Consider the following 22,314-nt stretch of genomic DNA (forward strand, 5'->3'; position numbering starts at 1 on the left):
GTGTGGCAAAGAGTCAGTGAGTCAGAAGGTCGTTTTCTGCCAGCCACAGAGAGAGGCTTCTAGAGAATCTGACCTGATTACACTGGTTTTGAACTTGTAGCCTCTTGGATAGTGAGGAAAATAAGAGTTCCTTTGTTGAAGCCCTAGTCTGTGGTGATCCCTAGTCTGTCACAGCAGCCATAGCCAAAGACACCTTTCTTTCAGGTGACGGAACCAACAGAGCTAGTATAGAGAAGAAAGCAGACACCGTACCTGGGAAGATGCTGGAGGAGCTGTCACCTGTGGTGTGGTGGGAGCAGCAACTGTTGACAGAGCTTGCCCGTTGGTGATGTTCGTGTGACGGAAGTCAACCAGCCAGAGACCGGTGGTGTGGAGTGTGTGGAAATGTGCTGTAGAGGAGGGCAAGTGGACGCTGTAGGTCAAGAATCAGTCTGCGGGGTTGGGGATTTAGCTCAGTGGAAGGCCCTGGGTTTGGTCCTCAGCTCTGAAAATAAAAAAAGAATCAATCTGAGGAGGAGGAGGGAAACCTTCTAACATTTATAGACAAGAACTAAATAGTAAAATGGGAGTTCAAAAATAAAGTGATTAAAGGAATAATTTTAAAAGAAGCTTCCTAAACAAAGAAAACAGATAGATGCCTAAAACAGCATTTCAAAGCATGTGAACAAATTAAAAATGGAAGTGAATAGAATCAAAGTTAAAAAGAAATTACTGTCATTGAAATAGTCACACTCAGGGAGGGAGACAGCTACAAGGAGACAAACAGCTGTGTGATTCCGGTACAGACCTAAGGAGATAGAATTGAAGCAGTTTTAGTGATAACTAACTTAGTTGAGGAGTATACTTAACCCTTTCAAAGTCTGTTGACAATCAGAAAAGGCCACTTTACACCCTAAGCTCATCAGAATCTCTCTCAGCAGACACAGCAAGCTTTAGTTACTGGCTTTGTGGAGGAAGAAAATGTATTGAGGGGGTATATCTGGTCACCTCATATTTGTCTACCCTGATGTTGACACATCTTGAGGACCTGATTTTGGCTTTAAAAACAAAAACAAAACCCAAACATCAAAATGCAAAAATAATACTGCTTCTTCTGACCACATTACTCTGAATTTAGATATTAAAAACATTAGTGCTAATAGAAGAAAAATGAATATTTCTCACCATATTGAAATCTAAACGTTTGTGGTACATGAGCTCTAAGTAGAAATTAAGAAAAAAAAACCTGAAAAATACAATAAAATAAACATCATGAAAACGAGCATGATAAAACTTAGAGAAGGCCAAAGTGAGTCTTAGAGAAGTTCGTACCTGGAAGCACTTGTGTGCGTTATCCAGAGAGAGAAACATAAGTGCACCTCCCCAGCACCAGAAAACCAGCACGAAAGTAGGAATTGGTGATCTTTCTAAGGGAGAAAAAAATGCATGTACAAATATGCCCTGCACTTTGGGGAGATTAAGCCATAGAGTAAAACCAAGCAGATAAACCATGGGCTGTACTCACAGAGAAACAGAGGGTAGGTGTGCACACAGAAGACAGAAGGACAGCCTCTGAATGAAGCTAGTGACGTCAGCTGAGAGAAACTTAGGATTCCCAAACACTGGGCTTTCACGTGTCTTTACAGATGAATTCTGTTCTTATTCTTCTTGTTTCCTCTTGAAGCCCTGGCTGGTCTGCAGCTTATTATGCAGTTAGGGCTGGTTTTGAACTCCTGATTCTCCTGCTTCCACCTCTTGGGTCCTGGGACTATAGGGGTGTTCCACCATGCCCAGCCCTGGAAGAAGCAGTTCTATCTGTTAGTATTAGACTGGGTTGCAGGCAGCCTGTGAAGGGAAGTTTCAGCTGGGGAGAGAAGGGAGAGAAGATTGCAGATCCATTTTACTTATGAATATTATGGAGTGATATTGTATAAAACACCTGCAGATAACAGCAGTGTAGTGAGATTTCCAGTATTTCAGTTTAAGCTTAATTCATCTGGAGTAAAGTTACTAAGCTGACTCCATATTTAGGAATATATTGATGCGCACTGCATTAAGTCAAAGGAGAAAGCTTTCACTAGATTCCTGAAAACATTAGGTAAAATTTATAGATTCCTAACAATACTTTGAAATAAAAAACTGTGACTGACTACTTAGGAAAACATCAGTATGTATTTGACCAACATAATAATCATGTTTTAAAATTGTTAAAATGCTTAAAATGCTGAAGATATAACTATTATTAATATTATTAATTACTAATTAATGATAATAATAACTATGATCATCTCTGGAAGTACTAGAAATTGGGAAGGTGACATGTCAAACCTGGGGTGGGACGAGGCTGTGTTCAGGTAGCTCTGGAAGGCAGGGTGAGGAACGTTTCCCATGCACATCCACGAGGGTGGTGAGGGTGAGGGGCTCAGATGACCAGTGGACCGCCTGATGCATGGAAATCAGAAAACCCCGTGGGATGATGGATCTTCTGACAACACAGGCCTTCTGAGAGCTCTGCCAAGTGACCAGAGGGCTCCGAGGGGACAGGAAATGGTTTTGTGTAGTTCTGGCAAGAATGCATTTCCATGATGGGTTGGCGTTGTCCAACACCGTTGGTAGCGTGCATGAGCTTTGATGACACATCCTCGCACTTTCTTTTAGAATCTAAAACTCTAATCTTGTGGAAATACGGAAGAATGGTGATGACGGGCGGGAAAGGGTGGAGAGGTTGGTACTGGGCAGAACCTGGTCAGGCTGCACAGAGTTACAGTTCTTCCACACAGGAGTAGGGTGTGTTGTTCTCTACAGGGTGATGCTATAGTCAGTAACAAAAATCTCCTATAGGGATGATTCTGAATGTTCTCAGAACGGAGAATCACACAGTTGAAAGGGATGGATATTCTGACTGAATATGTAGCAGCTTGTATATTATGAAATTTTGTATAATAATGCCAATATAGAAATAGTAAACTTAGAATTTTTTTTCTTAAACTTAAATTATTAACAGTGGTTTTCATGAGGGAAAAAGAGATAGTATTAGGGAGAAGAGAGGTTTAAATAAGTGAATTGTCTAATAATCTGAGTGTGTCAAAAATAGTAGTGTTATTGGGATGGGGAAGTGGCAGTCCATTTGTAATTTTCTAGTATCTTGTTAACTACTAGCTACTTAAATTTACATCAGAGAATAAACAAGTATTTTTATGTATGGTTGTGTATCTGTCAACTTTGATCTCTTGAATGGAAATAGAAATCATGGAGGGATCAGGTAAATAAACTCAAGAATGAGTTGGTTCTGCCTGCGCTTCCTTCAGTCCTTCTTTTCTGATCCAGTAACTCCTGGCATGACTGTCTTATCCTGAGGTCACAAACCTTGAAGTAGTGGAGAGCTTTCATGTATGTGATTTATTTAGCACATGTAAAGTGTGAGGCTTTTACATTTGGAGACTGATGTGGGGTTGGTTATCTTGTCCATAGCTATTGTCTGGTTATGTATGTACGTATGGCGTTGGATGGATGAGTGAAACACATGTGTCTTCTTGTGGTAAAGATGAACACCAATACGTTCACATTTCCCCTTTATACTTGAGGGTTCTACATCTCCTGCCTTTGACTGTGGCCAAAGGATCTCTTAGCTATGACCAAGAGATTCGTAGCTTTTGCTCCATTCTTTTTTGGACACTTTTTGTGCAAAAAGTTAGCTATTGTGTAAGAAATACAGTTACCCTGAGACTGCTAGGCTGTGGGGTAGTTCTCCTTGGATGGGAGAGGGAGAGAAGGAGGAGGGATGGGGAGAGGAATGGAGAGGAGAGAGGGAATCTGTTTTCCTGCTCTATATAGCATGAATCCTAAAGGGTCTTATTAATAAAAACAAACCTGAAGCCAGGTATTGGGGTCAACGCTGGAAGATCAGAGAAGCAGAACAAGCCACAGCCACCTCACCTTGCCAGTTCCTCAACTGATCCTGTTTCCTCAGACTGGAAGCCTCTGAGTCCTTATCCAAATGAATCTCAGCTGAACTGCTTCTCGAAAGCCTGAATGCTTAACCAGCCTAGTTCTTGGTTTTCATGCCTTTCTGCTTTCTGCCCTCACTTCCTGGGATTAAAGGCTCACTTTCTGGGATTAAAGGCATGTGTCACCATGTCTGGCTGTTTCCAATGTGGCCTTCAACTCACAGGGATCCAGATGGATTTCTGCCTCTGGAATGCTAGGATTAAAGGCGTGAGCGCCACCATTTTCTAGCCTCTGTATCTAGTGGCTGTTCTGTTCTCTGACCCCAGATAATTTCATTAGGGTGCACAATATTTTGGGGGACACAATACCACCACAGCTCTAAGCAGACACTGTCTCATTATTTCATGTTTGCTTTTGGGCTTCCTGGGTGACTTCCTAGGAAGTTTTAAGGTGGCAAAAGAACATTTTTTTGTTACTGGCTCGTTTTTGTGTAAACTAAAACTTTGGGAAGTGGCAGTACAGAACCGGATCTGAGAAGCCATTAATCATCCCCATGTGGCTCTCAGCACAGTAGCAGCAGCAGTTCTAGTGTTGGCCCCTGGGTGGTGGTTTCCTCGTCTGTGCTCTTCTCTCTGCTCCCTCAGCTTGTGTAGTCACTTGTGGATCGAACTCCCTGGCCTTTCTGGAACCACTCATGGAGTGCTGTATAGTACCTGATAGATAGATTGTCCCGGCTTATGTATTTTGTCCTAAGCAGGTGTAGTGAAGTAAGATTTAAGTGTCTATAGGTGCTGTGGGATTTGGTAAAACTTGCAGAAGGTTAATCAAAAACCCCTTTCTGTGCCTCTGGGAAATATAGAAGACGAGTATGAAGGAGGACACGTTAGGATGATTGGTTTATGGTGAGTGTGCATGAGATTGGGAGGAGCTAGCGCTGCCCTGTGGTGTGTGAGGGGAGGGGACCTGAATGTGAGCACTGTTAGCCTGGGGTGTGGGGCATCCTCATCAGCATGCCACTGACTGTTGATCAGAGGTGAGGGAAAGGTCACTCCTAGTTCTGAAAAGAGACCTGCCACCTTTGGAGGATTGCCAGGCTGTGGGCAGAGTGACGCACCAGGCTCAGATAGCTTGGTGAGATAATCTTTAGGGGACAGTTACTTATTTTCTCGATCATAGATTCATGAGTTAACTGTCTAAGCCATTTTGGAACATCAACCACCCTTTCTTGTGAAATGCTGGGGACCCAGAGCCTGAGCTTCTGACTTAACCTTGCCTAAGAGCTGTGAAACTTGAACAGTTCCCTTTTCCTCATATTCAGCAGGCTGTTTCTCCCTATATTCCCAGCCCTTTAGCCCTGGCTCTGCTCTCTGGGGCTTAATTACCCCCCCCACCCTGTGATAGTAGCTTAGAATCTGAGAACTGCTGTGGAGGCCTGCTGATTGCCTTTCCGTTCCCGTGGTCCTGTGACGCCCTGGTTTACTGCTGTGGAAGCCTGCTGATTGCCTTTCCGTTCCCGTGGTCCTGTGACACCCTGGTTTACTGCTGTGGAGGCTGTTGCTCCTGGTTGTCTTCTTGCAGAACTGAATGGGATATAGTCGACCCCTGGCATGGGCCTAGTTAGTGAGCCTCATTAGATCAGCATCTTTTTCATCTGAGGTCGGCCACCTGTGAGGTCATCCCTTACAGGTGTGATGTGCACATGGCGTGCTTGTCCTCCACGCTGTTCTCAGGAGGCTGCTCTTGAAGACACCTTTCATTTCTGTAGGGACTTCGATTGCTGGTTGCTTGTTTCCAGCCCACTGGGAATCCTCTGGACACACTGCTCACTGAGTAATCGCTTTTGTCGTCTTTTCTTTCTGCTTTTTCTCGCTTGCCCTCACAGCTGTAGAGTGCTGTTTTCTAGAGATGGTGGGACATGTTGATTGTGGAAGCAAAGAGAGCCCAGCTGGTCTACAAAGTCCAACTCGAGATCACAAAGCAGAAGGCAGCAGCGTTTCCACTACGTTGTTGTTGTCTGGAAAAGACTTGTTTTCCATAAAATCATGTTAATGTTTTATTTCTAGTCAACTGATAGATATTTTAAAAGGCTTTAGAATTTAATGTTTAGTTTGGAGTATTGTCAGTCAGAAGATGTTACCCATACAATTCTTTATGACCTTCACTAACTTTTAGGAATAAATGAAGAGGTCATGGGATGAAGAAATAGTAATATCACCTGATATTATCAGTTCCCATCACTTGTGTAAGGTTTCTCACAACCTCCCTGTGATCCACGGGGAGTAGACACCTCCTTAGGCAACCACACACTTGCAATAAAAAAGTAGCATTAAATTAAAAAGTCAGAACAAGGACAAATTCAGGAACTTTGTTAACACTGTTGTTGTCAGGACATCATGAGTCTGTGTGACCAACAATTAACACATTAACTGGGCATTTTCTGGAAAGGAAGACTGCATTGGGCCTCGCCCCAAGTCTGCTGAATGAGAATCCATGTTTCAGCAAGCCTTCTCGGTGGTTGGTATGCACATACATGCTTGAGAGGGTCTGCTTTAGTAGGTAGTATGTGCTCATGATAAATTCATGAAAATCTCCTTTGGTCCAAGACTCAATCTATGACTGTGTTTGTCATGTCTCTTTAATGTACATCATATCACAAGACACTGGATACTGGTTCAGTTACCAGTGAGACTACATTGATCACTTGGCTAAGATGTTGTCGTAACTACTTTTCTTGTACCCAGCAAAAGCAACTAAAGGAAGGGTGTGTTTACTTTAGCTCACAGTTTGAGAGCACAGTCCAGGACGATGGGGAAGGCAGGGCTGCAGGTGCCTGAGATGGCTGGTTTTGCAGTACAGTGGCCACAGTCAGGAAGTAGAGAGATACTTTCTCTTCTGTTCATTTCAAGACCCCATGTTTAGGGTGTGTTTTCCCTTCAGTTAACCCAATCTAGAAATCCCCTCATAGACACACTCGGGGGGATTGTCTCTTAGGTGATGAGGGAGCTTATCAAGTTGACAGTCTGGACTGTCACAGTGGTGATCTGGAAGAGTGAAGCTCATTGCTGAGCTCATCAGTGGCTTTCTCCCATGTTTCAGGTCGGCTGTAGGTATCACAGCCACATAAAACTTACACTGAATCAGTGGCTTCCAGGTTCTTGTGAATCTACAGAATGATATTTAAGGACATGGAGAAGAGGAGGAGTGTAGAAGGGGGTTTTATTACATTCGTAGGTAGGACCTTGAGGGAAAGAAGGCAGAGCACAACATGGCAGGGGCACAGCTGGGAATGGCACACCACTGAACTGCGAGTCTGGTGGCTTCTAGGAGATAAGACAGAGAGTGGGGTGGGGTGCAAGGGGACGAACTGGTCCGTCCAGTTGGCCCACCCATGCTGTGTCCTCATGCTGCCTCTCAGCTCTGGCATATCCTCGGGTATAGACTCCAGGCAGACCTGCTCATGTAGGGGAAGAGAGAATGAGAAACCATACCTCCCTTCTGGCATCCCAAGCCTCGGAACAGGCCAGAACCAAAGACATTTGGGTTTAAACACTTTTGGCACCTCTGGCCTTTGGTAAGGACATTGCTTCCTACAGAGCAGTTTCTGCTTTTAGGCAGTCCTCTACCTAAAACCTCTCAGTCATATCTACCTCATCTGTGCTATCCCGTTACTTACCGCAGGAGAGCAAACCATCCCAGTTTTAGTTCTGAAATAAGTAGTCTCATCATTTTCATGATTAATCAGACAAGGGAAGGCAACATTTATCTGCTTTGCTCCATAATACCTATGCCTGAGCTAGGGTGTTTTCCAGCTTCCTGAAGAGCTGTTGGGGGCAACCATCTGGAAACTGCTGTGCTCAAATCTGGTGCCTGGACTGGCTTGACCAGGCTCCTGCTTACACATGGCTTCTGTACAGATGTTGCCACCGCAGAGCCCCAAGGAAATGTTCTAGCTAACAAGGCAGAAACAGGGCGTGTAGGACCTTTGAGGATCTAGCACCAGATATCCCACAGTTCATTCTAACATAGGCTGCTGGTTGAAGCTCTGGGCCTGCATTGATGTGAGAAGAGTGCTGCTTGCTGTCCCTTCTTAATGAAGAGTATCAAAGAAATGATCAGTTTAAAATTGCAGATGGTGACGACTGCGATTATTTGTTGTAAATGTATCTCCTTTCTCTTCACAATTAACAGTAATCTATCAGGAAATACCTGAAGAATATTCAAGAATCTGATTTCTTACCAATCACACTGTTTTCAGGATTAGTTGTTCCAAATTTATTAGATGGAATTTAATTATAAGAAAATCTTAATGTGCTGAGCTCTCTGGAAATAAATTCAAAGTGATGGCAGACAATGTTGGATTCTGGACCTCTTTCTTGTGACAAAGTAAGTTTACATGACTCAGTTTGATAGGTTCTTAACCTTTCATACCAACGCAAATGCCAAACACTTTATTATGAGCGTGTCAACAGTAATTTGGATGAAGGACTTTTGCTGTACTCTGCATGTGGTCCTATGGTTATTTTACTCGACTGTTTTTTCTCTTTCCAATTAAGGGAATGTGTCCAGCAGTGCATGAACACACCCCTCCAATGTGTTTGAGAACATTTGTGTCAAACCCTGTCCTAGTCCTGGCCAGAGTAAGCTCCCTTGAGCAAAAGCTTCCCCTTTGCTCTTGAAGCATAAGGACGTGATTGTAAGAGGGACAGAGAATTCCAAACTGATGAGTAATCCAGGTTAAGACCTTCATCCTTTCAACGTACAGGAAGTAGGGAAGGATGGAGGCAGTTACTGTTACCTTTTAAGATGTATTGAAATAAATGATGCCATTCACACTGAGGGAGAGGCTGGTGTTTGGCTATGGGATGTGTGATTTCACCCATACACTGTTTAGTAGGAGGAAGAGTTGGAAGTAGGCTGCTTGGGTTGTTTTAAATACCCTTTATGAATGTTCTTTGATTTCAATGGTAAGGTGTGGCTTATCTATTTCCTAATGTGTTTTTAAATAAAATCTTGCCCTGAAGTTTAGTTTTGATAGCTGTATGTAGTAGAGGCTGATGTGCATAGCTAGGGACAGGACATTGGTAATCCCGAAGACCAGTTCCATATGTCTCTGCACAGGATGTATTGGTTGCTTTCCTCTTTAAAACCAGACAAGACTATGAAAGACTAAACCCCAAAGACTAGTCCTCAGAGCCTTAGTAGAACTGTTTGTGTGGGGTTGTGGGTGTTCAGGTGCTTTTCCTGTTGCTGTGATAAGATATGCCGACAACAGCTACTCAAGGGAGAAAGGCTGTATTCTGGCCCACTGTTCCAGGTTACGGTCCATCCCGCTGGGTGGGAAAGTCACAGCTCCAGGAGCTCACTGCAGCTGATCACACTGTGTACACGGTCAGGAGACAGAGCCCATGGAATGATGCCCCCTACAGTGGTGGTTCCCCCATCCTAGTCAACCTAGTATAGATAATCCCTTACCTAATGTAGGTAATCTTCATAGTTATGCTCACAGGGTAACCTAATGTAGATAATCTTCATAGTTATGCCCACAGGGTAACCAAATGCAGGTAATCTTCATAGTTATGGACCACGGGCTAACCTAATGTAGGTAAACTTCATAGTTATGGACCACGGGCTAACCTAATGTAGGTAATCTTCATAGTTATGCCCACAGGCTAACCTAATGTAGATAATCTTCATAGTTATGCCCACAGGGTAACCAAATGTAGGTAATCTTCATAGTTATGGACCACGGGCTAACCTAATGTAGGTAATCTTCATAGTTATGTCCAGGCGCTTTTATCTCTTAATGATTCTAGATCTTGTCAAGTTGACAACACAGTGGTCAGTTTTTATCTTCTAAGAGATTCTTTTAAATATTGCGAACATTTGACATTTTAAATATTGCAAACATTACCACCTTTGTAACGTGTATGAATTGTAATTTAAAAAATAGGTTTCTGGTAAAGAAAGAAAAACTATTACCATCAATTTTAGACATAGTGGTTAGTGGTACAGGGATACCCACTGTCACACCCAGTGCAATCCCTCAAGGCCCCATTAACATGAGATTCCACTCTAAGAAGTTACATCAGTGCTACCATGACCAGTGAGTACTCTGGGAGCTCTTAAGGAGGCAGGCCATTGTGACAGGCATGTGTTCATGGAGAAAGGTTCAGATGATTGTGATAAATATTTTTCTTTGTAATTAAAATCCACATATTGAGTTTTGGAGACATAATAGATCCATGCACTATTCTTTCCTGCTAGAAAACTAGTTACCCAGCTGCCTGTTTTCCAGAAGATACTGTCAACCTTGAAAATCTATGAGGTGACGTTTTCTGGGATTTAAAGTTTCCAAGTGGCCCGTGAGACAGGACTTTTTAAATCAGAGTTGATGCCAACTTCACGGGGCGCTTCCCTTGGGGCATCCCTGGGTCTTTAGGACCGCAAATGGTGGTTTCCTCATTGGTGTCTTCTGTACTGCTTTCAGGACCAAATAGTTTCTTGGGATGTTTGAGGCCCAGAAAAAAAGTGATAAAAAGAGAAAAGAGCTGCCCTCCCCAAAGAGGCTAGCCAGATCAGAGCAGACAGACATCAATGGTGGAGTGGGGAACCGTAGTTGACAGAGAACTATTTTGTTAATCTTATTTTGGACCTTTATTGTGAGGTTTTTATATACATGTTAGCAAAGGATGCTTGAAGAAAATTGTAGTGAGGCACTGGATTTTCCTAAGTAAAGACTATTTGTAGATGTTTGGGTTGGGGAAGCCAAAGGTGCAGCTGTGTTTGGGAAAGTGCTTTTGTCTGACTGGAAACTTGATGCTGGGTTCCCCAAACGTGTACAGGTGCAGATGGGTAACATTGCACCTGGAGTGATTTTCTAAACTTTTGCAAACCATAGAACAGCATTTTATAACTGGGAATGTATGTTCACACCATGGTCTGTGAACCATGCTGCATCTTTGCTTTGGGCCGGAGAGGTTTCCTTGACAGAGATAGGAGTAAGTGATTGGTGAGTGTGTGGGGGCTTCCTACTGCCTTTTGGTTCTGTAATATTGTCAAGAGTTTTAGTGCCCATAGTCCCATTGTCTCTGCCAATTGCTGACAGGGCACTGGTATTCTATCCACTCTTGATTCCATGGAGGCTGCCTGTGATTTGAAGTGTGTGGCTGTGGGGCGTGCTCCTCTCTGTGAAGGCTGATTAGAAAAGGCTGACCACCAGAACTGATAAGGCAGAGACTGCAGTCAGCTGGGTGGTATGATTTAGTCCGTGTGAGCTACAGAGATCATTATCTGCTGAGGCCTGGGGGATGTGTCTGCACATGTTTCCCAAAAGAAAGCTTAAAGTGTAGGAAGGAAAACAAGAATCCTGTCAACTTCATATATCTGCAAAGAAAATTTGGGTGGTTTTTTGTTTTGTTTTGTTTTTTTCTCTTTTTTCTTTTTATTTTTTTAACTTGTAAATCAAAATTGAAGGTGCTTTTCAGAGGGGACATGCAAAGTCAGGGCCACCATCAGAGCCTGAGCCTCTGGGAAAAATGCATAGAAATAGCAATGTCCTCTGATCCTGTCTTCCTTTAAGTTCTTACGTCCCTGTCCAGTTTCCCACGATAGTAGGAAGGGTCTCATCTGACAGCCGGCAGCCAGACCCATAACATGCTCCTGTTGTCTGGCCTCAGAGAGCTCTTTGACGAACTGCAGCAGCTGAGAAGAACCTGTCCAGAAGAGGAGGTGTGTTGTCCCTCGGCAGCTGTTGGAGATTGGTTCTAAGATACCGTCTGTTGCCCCCTGCTGCCAAATGACACGTCCCTTATATAAAACAGCATAATATTTCCATGTAACTTAACAATACCTAATACGGTATAAAAGCCATATAACTAATGACTACATTGCATTTTTAGAGACTATAAATAATGAGAAGATCAAGTCTATATATGTTCACTACAGGGGTAATGGTTTTCCCTGCACTCTGGGATATGGGACACATATTAGAAGGCCACTAGTACACGCACAAATCATACTTCGTTGGAGACAAAGGGTTGGAGCCAGTAGGATGCGAAATAGCAGTTGGCTGAGGCCCTTGTCTGGGGGTAAGGCCTGAGCCTGGCATTGATGGGTGAAGGGAACAGGGGCCTCAGCCTCAGGGACTTTAGTTTGTTCAGAAGTTGGTGGAAGAGACAGCAAGGTCGCTTTCCAGCTGAGAGTGAGTTTTCATGAATTAGAACCAACACGAAGCCTTAAAATTCTCAAGGCTGAACCTGGCCTGTGTTTGTCTGTCAGTCCCCATTATCAACTCTAGTTGAACGCTCTAGAATAGTAGGGCTAGCTCAAGGTTAGACAGCCGGAAACCAGTTTTTTGTTTTATTTCTAGTGTACAGGGAGGATAAACCAAGGGAAGTCATCAGTGGGCCTTTGGGTTCCCCCAGAGCCACCCTAGATGCACTCTAGACTCTGAGACTGAAAGTGACTTTGGGGGTAATTATGCATTTTAGGAAGATTACATATTTGCCCTTTCTCCCCACTTCCTGTTTTGGAAGTTTACTTGGGAGAGAGAATGCAGTGACTTGCTGCCGTCTTCTGGAAATCTCTGTCTGCTTACGAGAGACACCATTTGTAGGCCAGCACATCACTGTGGAAGATGTCGGATAAATGGGACTTAATAGGCCACAGTGGAGTTCAGTGGCCGAGACGTGCATTCTGGCATCAGGAAGTCTGGTCCAAATCTTTGTATATAAAGCACTTGGTATAATGTCAGCCATAATCATGTACTAAATATGAGTGCCTGCTGCTGGAGCTGCCAGAAGCATGCAGACGTAATTGACAGTCGTCCTCCAGGTGAAAACAGCTGGACCCCTGCAGAAGAGTCTTTGTGAAGATGAGTGACTGTCCTCCTTCAGGTGCTGCTGGTTTAAGTTGGGTGCTGATGCATAATTTTCAGAGATGATCTTTGTCTTCTGGCAGAAGTGATTCATTTCCATATGTGGCCTCTGGTGGCATGGCAGGAAGAGTTTGCTGAGTCCCATGCAGGAGCATCTGCTTCATTGCACCCGAGGAGCCTGTGATTATGAGCAGCAGTGACAGACTTCTGTTTGTGCCAGCACTGTGGGGTGACCTGAGGTTGCAAACGCTTCCTTACCTAATAAGCCTTGTTTTATTGTTAAGATTGTCTGGTCTGAGTTTTTCTTGTGTTGTAAATGTGGAGGTGTGCGAAGAAGTTTTTAACCCTAGAAATGAAGTTTTGAGTAAATTTGATCTATCCTCAAGCAAAGGCAACAGGAGGTAGAATGCTAAATTAGGATATTGGAAACAATGGGAGGCAAGTTACTGTGGTAAGGGATTCAAAAAATCCCAGAAAGAGACCTGGGGATGTGTCTAGAGGTTCAAGAATGATGTTTTGATAATGTAGAGCAAAACAAGGTAAGTGGAACATTCTAGAATCAGATCATCAGAAAACAGCTCAGCATTTCAGTGTGAAGAGCTTTTTTTTGCTTATTTCCTCTTGTAGACTCAGAAAAAATACAACTTAAAACTGTTCCTACACATTGCAGAGAAACATAACAATTAGTTCTGTAGCCTTCTGAGAGGAAGAGAGACCTTGGAATTGATGCCGGTACATTGGGAGGCAAGGTGAATGGATGTGTCTGAGGGGCTCATGGCCGTGTGCCCCATGACTGCCTGGTCTCAACAGTAGGGGGAGATTTAGATGTAAAACTTTAGTGCTAAAGTAGAGAAATGAAGATGCAAAAACAGTGGTTGGGTTGTAAGTTTCTTGAGAGTCGTGACAAAGCAGTCCGTTTGTGACTGTCCTTTCTGTCCCTTGCTTGATATCTTTCTCTGGAAGAACTGCTCAGAGCAGTAGCTCTGAGAACATCGGCGATGGTGGGAGATGAGCGCTGTCCTGTGGACACAGTGGTTGAGCAGCACACCTAGGTCTGAATTCACTTTCCTAATTGATGTGTCATGACACGGACGCAGGCTGGGACCGTTTATTCTGAGTCCTGTGTGTCCAGTGCTGTACTGAGTGCACTATCCAGAGGTCTCCCCTCGCACTGACATCAGTTCTGAGCATTGATCTCAGCGTTCAGAGCTGGTGAGATCCCAAAGCCAAGACAGTGCTGTCTCTAGTGAATATGTAGACTTGGGGACTGCTAATGGGGAGGGTGATTCAGCTGCCTGGATGCCAGGCCCTCAGAGAATCTATTAAGGCTGTGGTTGGTGGCTGGAATCTTTGAACCATCATATGTATAAATGGGATGTGGCATGGTCTAAAGAATTCACGTGCATGTCTAGTGCCATTTTATTTTTTCTGAAAATATTTTTGGTGTTCTGATTTTTGCCTTCAGTCCTTCCACACTTGTCTTCACTGTGGGATGATTTCCAAGTCTTTGCTCTGGCCACACAAAAGCATGACCTGGGACCTTTAAAACAGAAACCAAAGAAAACAAGACAACTTGAAAGCACATTGTGTGGTGCAAACACAAAGGTGCCTGAAGTCTTCTGGAGACCAGCTAATGTTTGGCCCCAGCTCTTAGTTCAGCCTTCAGGGTATGGTAGAGCCATGGTGGTCTGACTCTGCGGACTGGGCAGCCCCCACACCTGCTTCCCCAAAGCCTTCTCCAGACAGCTCACCCTCGAGTGCAGAGGAGGAAGAGGTGCAAGGATCACCCACCAGCACTTGCACCAGGCTGTCTGCCCAGCCTGTCAGAAAGGCCTGCTTGGAAGTCACCACCCGCCTAGTGCCAGTCCTCAGGGCCTAACTGTCCAGTGCTTAGTGGTACTTTGGATGTGCTGGCCCAGCGTGGTATTTGGTTTCCTGTCTGATAACTTCCCAGAGGCATCACCATGCTTGTAGAAATCAAGCATAGATAAGTTTGGGGCTTTCATAAAGTGTGATCACGGTGCTGTTCTCTTGGATGAGAGGGATTATGTTCCCGTTGCCGTCCATCGCTGTTCTCATGTTCTTTTCCTCCTCAGTGCCCTGTCCTCACATGCCACAACCTTTTCTTTACTTGAGCAGCGGCAGTGGCGGCACACAGCTGGGCCAGCAGTCTGGGCAGCTGGAGATTGTCAAAACACATCTGTAGTTCCCTCTTTGCCGGTGCCGTGTGGACCCCAGATTCTGTGGAAAGACCCTGGTAGTAGGTTACCAGCTACACCAGCAGATGAGATTTCACTAGCGAATATGTCCATGGCAACTGAAATAATTTCTTATTCTGTTTATACATGAGGGGGCAGTGTGGCACTGTAAAGCAAATACACTGTTAAATTAGCTTATTTTTATTGGTATATAATAATTTTTAGGTGAGGATTTCTAGGTTTTTCAGTTAAAACCCTTTCTCTGTCAGTTTTCCTCTGTGGACACACATATGGAAGAGACACCTTCACTTACTACACAAGTCTCGTACTTGATTCTGTTCAAATGAGTAAGTAATAATTGCAATGCCTTTTACTGTGAGTTTACATTTAAAGCTAGGTGCTTGCTTCCTGTCTCCACCAGAGGAGTGTGTCCGTCCGCTGCAGGTGCAATGTCTGTCAAGCTGATGCCAATAATGCTTTATTTCAGGGCTTCATTGAAGGCTGGAGTCACTTAGGCTGAGGGGAGCCTTTAACCTCAGGTCTTGGCGGCCAGGGAACGTCTGTGATAAATCACTGCACTGTGATATGCTTCTCTTTATGGCACACATATTACTTTGTCCAAAGGAAAACAAATTGCTAAGCAAAGAAGCAGCACGTTTTAATTAATGTTATTATTTCTGATATATGAATGACACTGTAGATAAATCATGGTGGCAATGTTCTGGGCTTCAGAAATAGGAGAGAAAATTATTAAGAGGGGTTTGAAGGTATTAAATGAATTGATGAAATCTCTAAACATTAAATAAGAAAATTATGAAGACTGTAAATCAGAATCCAGATAGGTGATTTCATAGGCACAGGCTATTTTTAAATCTATAAAAAATGTTTGTAAATGGTTGTTTCTCTTTATGTAGTTGGGGGAAAAAAATCAAGTCCAGCATTTTGACATAAGAATAAGTCTCTTCAGGCTGGGCGGTGGTGCACACCTTTAATCCCAGCACTCGGGAGGCAGAGCCAGGCAGATCTCTGTGAGTTCGAGGCCAGCCTGGTCTACAGCGAGAGATCCAGGCCAGGCACCAAAACTACACAGAGAAACCCTGTCTTGAAAAATGAAAAAAAAAAAGAATAAGCCTCTTCAAAACTTAAGGGTACTTGACGCTTTAGTCCGCGCCCAGCTGCCTTCCTCTGGGGACGGAGAGCCGTGCTTTTGTCTACACCATGGCAAAAACCATTGCACTTGTTTACTTTCAGGAAAGACGTTATTTGAAGTATAATGAATTGGTGCTGTTTTAACTTTAGTGAGATGCTTTATTTTGAATTCTTGTGTTAAAAAAAAAAAGTTTTCTGATGTCAAATTCAGAGGGCTGAATTTTGGCTCTGGCCTGTCATGAATGAACCCCAGATCTAATGTGGCTGGATTCTGTTTTGCTATAGCAATGCACAGGTTTCACTCATGGACACCCATTGTCACGCTTCTACCCAATGACAGATATTTCGGACCTCGCCTGATGCTGCATTCCCTGAGCCCACCTGCCTATCAGCATCACCTCCAAATGCTCCACCACGCCAGTCAAAGAGACAGGGGCAGAGGACGAAGAGGCCGGTGGCCGTGTATAACCTTTGTCTTGAGCTGGACGATGGTAAGATGCCGACTGTTCCTCTGCTGGTGGCACGCTGACAGCACAGCCTGACCCACGCCCTCTGGGCAGGCCACCGTGTTTTAGTCTCAGTGTTCCAGTTTCTTTCTCCCCTAAGTTGTAATGTTTTAGATTAGCAGGGAGGTTAACATTTTCTGGTCAGGGAGAAAAATGCAAGTTTCTGTTTAGTGTTTGCTTTTGTTACGCACAGTTCTTTTTTATTTTTAAGACAGCTTAAATTTCTTTTTTTGGGAGACTTGTGTGACCTCCTGTGAGGTTACATAATCCCGAGACAAATGGAACTAAAATTAAAGCAGATCTTTGATGCGAGGAGCTGGTGGAGCCAATCCACTGTTAATGCGTCTGGATTAAAGGCACAGGTCACTGTTGCCCTGTGCTTCGCTTCTGCACCATGCTGCACCCAGCAGGCTCAAGTTCTCAGAAGGCAGAACTCTTGGTCATCTCCAAAGTGGGGTGCACAGACTGGGTTCAGCGGCGCTGAGGCAGATGGTGATTCTCATGTCCCATCCAATCTGTTGTTCCAACCCTCTCACCTCAGCGCCTTGTCTGGATTTTTAGGTCGGAGCTGAAACTGTGAGCCCCACAAAGGCTGGTTGGTGATTTGTGGTCACGTGGGTCAAAGTCTGCATTTTTACCTGTGTATTTCTCCTGTTCAGTCAGTTTTCCAAATTTAAGGTTATTTTTGACTTTTCTTTTCTTCTTGCTGCAAGCCATTAAGCCTTTGTTATCCTTCCCAACACCTGTGGTGATGAAGATCGGGACCAAATTATAATACCTTCATCATAAACACACATTCAAGAGAAAAGTATCTATCGGTTCATGCCCGGAAGTGACAACTCTCCTCAAGTGACTGGGGGTGCATTCAGAATACAGACCCAGGACACCCCTGCTAGCAATACTGGGGGCGCGCTGCTCTTGTTTCTTTCTGAATTGCTTGCCATGTGTGGACATTCAGATAATACTTTCCTGTTTCCTGGAGAAAGGCATGAGTCATGAATATCAGTTTCTGATTTGAGAATGGGGTGTGTGTGTGTGTGTGTGTGTGTGTGTGTGTGTGTGTATGTGTGTGTTTAGGTCAGAGGTCAGTCGTTGTACAACACATCTTTTGAGGAGTGTCTTGTTGAGCTCAGAGCTCACTGATTAGCTGTGAACTCTGGGATTGCCCTTCCTCTGCCCAGTGCTGGGGTTCCAGGCCTGTGTGACCACTCTCTTTGGGAGCCACACTCCACCAGCACACTCCAGGCTCCTGGCTTGCCAGCTCCCCAGCTCCCAGAACTTCTCTTCAAATTCTTTCCACTTGTGATCCCAGATCACTTTTTCTCTTCTCACTTTGATTCTTTGTCAGCAGAGTTGCTAATGGAGAGTAAAACTGACTGGTTTGAGTTTCACCTCCTCTCATGTCTCACCTGTCCTCTGGTAGAGGTGTTAATAAACTAGAAACAAGCAGATGCCAGAACGTGGGAGAGGAGTAAAAAATACACCAGCAGGGAGGGCAAAGACCTGACCGGCCTTCAAGGAAACCAGAGCAAACTGTTTCATGGTGGAGGTGTCAAAGTCAGGCATTTCTCTGGAAATCGCATCCACATCCTCTTATTCTTAGGAATAAAATTATATCTTAATAAGTCTGTGGAGGTGCTACCTTTCTGGGCAGAGTTTCTAAATGATTATAATGACTGAGAAGTGTGTGTTAGCAGGATTCTCATCTTTGATGGAAGACTCAGGATGGCACATAGAGTATATTACTCCTGTTTTAGTAAATACATTTTCCCTCAGTGCCAAGCAAATGCTCTGCCATCGAACCAGTCACTTCTGGTGTTTACTTCTTAAATGTTACTTGATTTTGAGGGGGAAATATCAATTATGCATTTCCTTTATTTTATCTTATGTTTGTTGTTCATGATGTTTAATTGCATGTCTATTTTATAACTTTGTTATTTCTTTTTGGTGACAATCTTCACTTTTTTATACCCTTATTTATTTATTGCAAATAGATTTTTTCATATAATATGGTCTCATTACAGTTTCCTCTTCCCCAACTCCTCCCAGATCTTCTCCACCTCCCAACCACCCAAATCCGCACCCTTTTCTTCTCACTCTCATTATAATACAAACAGGCCCCTGAAAAATAATGATACTAAAATAAAATAAGATAAATAAAACCAAACAAACCAGAATGGGACAAGAAGTGGGTGGGCAGCAAAGAGAAGGAACAAGAAACACACACAGAAAACCAATAAGAAAATTGTAAATCATAATGTAGACGCACAAGCTTAAGGTTGAAAAAAAAAGCCAGACAAAGCATTGTGAGACAAAAAACACTCCCAAACACTATCATGTTGGCTGTCTACTGCTGGGCTTGGGGCCACTGTAGGAGGAAGCTTCTGATGAGTAGTGAGCAGGATACTGATCGATGGGTCTAGCAGGAGTCATTGCCGGGCTCTTTTAGCAGAACAGTAGTTGGTTTTCCCCTGGGTACATGGCCTGTCTAGTCTCAGATCAATCTCGGTATTTTGTTTCTTTGTTTTAAATTAAACATGTATCGGTGTTTTTGCTTGCGTGTACATCTGTGCACCACATGTGTACAGTGCCTGTGGAGGCCGGGGGAGAGCATCAGATCCCCTGGCACTGGAGTTACGATGATTGTGAGCTGCCACGTATGTCCTGGGAATTGAACCTGGGTCCTCTGAAAGAGCAGTCCATGTTCTGAACTGCTGAACCATCTCTTCAGCCCCAATCCACCCATCTCAAAGTTGTCCTCATAGTTAAGAAAGTGCCTAAATTTGTTGGCTCAGTAATTTTTATATTACCTTGAAGGTGAGAAGGTAATACAAATCAATTAAAAAAGAATGCTCTCCTTTATTGCTGAAGCTAAGCTTCGAATTTGAGTTGTGTGAATATGTATGTTTGTATGATGTATGTATGTGTGATGAGAACATGGAGAGAGTTGGAAACACGTATCTGAAACAAGGCAAACAGGGAAAGGGAACTAAAAATGCAATTGATGTTATCATTAAAAATTCTACCTCCTCAAAGATACCTGTGTATTCATTTTTATTGTGATTTCAATGTTTTGAGAAAGCACCAAGCCGTGTAGCCCAGGTTGGCCTTGTACCTTCAGTGATGCTCTTATCTCAGCTGTCAAATACTCACCACAGTTGTGCACCACCACATCCAGCTTACTTGTTCATTGGAGTTGCTGGAGCTGGGAATGCCTTCTTTAGTGTTCAGCTTTGTGAGGGCTTACAAACCCATTGAAAATGTTTTTGGTAGAGTCACTTCCAGTGTTTTGTCAGATTTCGTTTAAATATGTAATATATTCTACATACACACACACATACACACACACACACACATATATAGGGGGGTGTTGAGACAGGATTTCTCTGTGTAGCTTTGGTGCCTGTCCTGGGTCTCATTCTTGTAGACCAGGCTGGCCTCGAACTCACAGAGATCTCTGCCTGGCTCTGTCTCCCAAGTGCTGGGATTAAAGGTATATGGCACCACCGCCTGGCATATATATATATATATATATAAATGTTAATATGTCCCTGTTCTCCTTGTCTCATTATAAAATAAGGTAAATTTGACTTCATAAAATCCAGGATAAGTAGTTTGTGTTTAAAAGTTAAGTAGATTTTTTTTTCCTGCTAAGATTTGAGAGAAGGATGTGAATGTGTAACAGACATTGCCTGTGACTTGGTCATAGGAAAGAGCCTTTGCTGTGTTGTCTGCGTTGAGTCAGTCTTGGAGAATGCTTAGCATTCAGTTTAGCGTCCAGGCAGATGTGAGTCCATGACGCCCTGTGAGGAGTCGGGGCCTGCAGGGGAGGTGCCTAGGACAGGCTCTGCAGCACAGAACTCACCTCGAAGCAGCAAAGCAGCACCATTGCCTTTGCGACAGGGTTTGACTGCTGTAAGCATAGTGACTTAGGGCTCAGCACCAACTTCTGTGGGCATGTTTATCGTGAGAATCGTCACTAAAGTGGTCAGAATCAGGAAAGCCTATGAGTTTGGTATAGAGTGATTTTGATATAGGTAATACACAGCAATTGAAAATAATTCTTGTCATGTATGATCAAATGACATTCAATTTATTTGTAAAGGAACTTAAAATTATAGTTATTTCCTTAACCGATCATTGCTAGCATGAATGGCAGAGGTATAGTATCTAGTTCTCTTAATTAGAGCAGCTATTAAATCTTCTGAAATGCTCGCCTTTTGTCTTGTAGAATGCTCACTTTTCGACAGCCTTTAGTAATCTTAAACCTCAAAGCTGCATCAGTTTGGCTGAGTCTGTTAGGAAGCAGCAGGGTGTGAGCCAGGCTGCTCAGCACTTCGCTTCCGTTTCATTCTCCTTACCCGTGTTTTTACCCAGGAAGCGAAGGCTGTGGTGCACTGCTGACATTCTCCAGTCCCCCCCCCCCCTTCATTCTCCTTACCCGTGTTTTTACCCAGGAAGCGAAGGCTGTGGTGCACTGCTGACATTCTCCAGTCCCCCCCCCCCCCCCCCCCCCCCCCCCCCGTGTTCGCCTCCACTCTCTCTTGTATGAGGAGGAGCTGCCGTGTTTGCTGTGATTCCTTCTAACATGGAGGGAAGTTTGTGAGGCTGCTTCAGATGACAGTGATCTCTCTTATTTTCCTTTCGAGGCAAGAAAAAAAATAGAAGTAATGATTTGAAGAATGAGGAGGAGAGGCTTACCATCTGAGTTTTGACTGAGTTCTTCCTTCCTTCATACCAGCTCTAATTTTAAATGGAACTAGACGTTTATGAGACTAGTTGTTATATGCATCTTCCTGAATATAATTAGATATTCAGTGCCTGTCTTCTGTGTATGATATAGCAGTTTACTTCTTTAGGCAAGTTAAAAATATGATTTAATGCGGGTTGAGGACAGAATCATCTGGCAAGCCAATTGGCAGGATATATAATTCTCTACTGTTGGTCTTTCTTGGGTACCGTTGGGTTGGCACTTCTAACATTTGAATGACAAACGTGTTAACGGCAGCACATCTGTTGAACATGTGTTATTGTAGTCCTACAGGGTGGCGGATGGAAGCAAAGGGGAATGAGTGTACACTGTTGACGGAGAGGCAGATAGATGGGGAGGCCTGGCTCCTGATACTTCCTTCTTGCGCTTCAGGGAATGCCTTATCTGGGTCAGCCTCTGAATGCACAGTGGGGCAAAATTACCATGTTGAGGTCCCTTCAGCCACCGTTCAGTGTCACATGTCAGCAATGGACACTTAAAGTGTTGGTGGATAAGAATTTAGACAACTTCAGTAGATTGAGAGAATTTATTTTCATTCACAGGTATAAGCAAGAAAAGCAGAGATGAGAAAGCAAGCCTCTGTGTGGTCTTCTAGATGTAGATTTTGCAGGGTGAGCTCAGAGCCTTAAGTATGGTAGGCAAGTATTTTGTGATATCCCTAGCATATGTGTTTTTTTTTTTAATCCTAATATAGTGAACCTTATTAACTGTTGAGGTTTCTGACACTGTCCTTCAGTTGTGGTTTTTATGGCAATGGATGCTAGAATTGGAATTATGTCAAACTCCTCACAAGGAACTTCTAGAATCTGTTGCACGCACGCTTACACTCTCAGGCTGATTTCTCAATTGCACAGTTAAGGTACTGGTATATCTACCACTGAAAATGAT

At 43.7% G+C, this 22,314-nt stretch overlaps 1 protein-coding gene across 4 annotated transcripts in view; it reads left to right on the top strand.

Annotated features, from left to right (window-relative positions):
• The window catches only part of Arhgap10 (Rho GTPase activating protein 10), a 279,570-nt gene that overhangs the window by 209,986 nt on the left and 47,270 nt on the right, over positions 1 to 22,314 (top strand). For 3 of the 4 annotated variants that reach the window (XM_052727775.1, XM_052727774.1, XM_052727776.1), the window contains one exon: positions 16,490 to 16,640. The exons of the other annotated variant lie outside the window; for it this stretch is intronic. In XM_052727775.1, the coding sequence (XP_052583735.1) occupies positions 16,490 to 16,640 (151 nt within the window). The remainder of the gene's footprint in view (positions 1 to 16,489; positions 16,641 to 22,314) is intronic. 4 annotated transcript variants of the gene reach the window in all.

This window comes from Peromyscus californicus, unplaced genomic scaffold (genome assembly GCF_007827085.1).
Source record: "Peromyscus californicus insignis strain IS unplaced genomic scaffold, ASM782708v3 Scaffold_8__1_contigs__length_139910024, whole genome shotgun sequence".
Taxonomy (NCBI): Eukaryota; Metazoa; Chordata; class Mammalia; order Rodentia; family Cricetidae; genus Peromyscus; species Peromyscus californicus.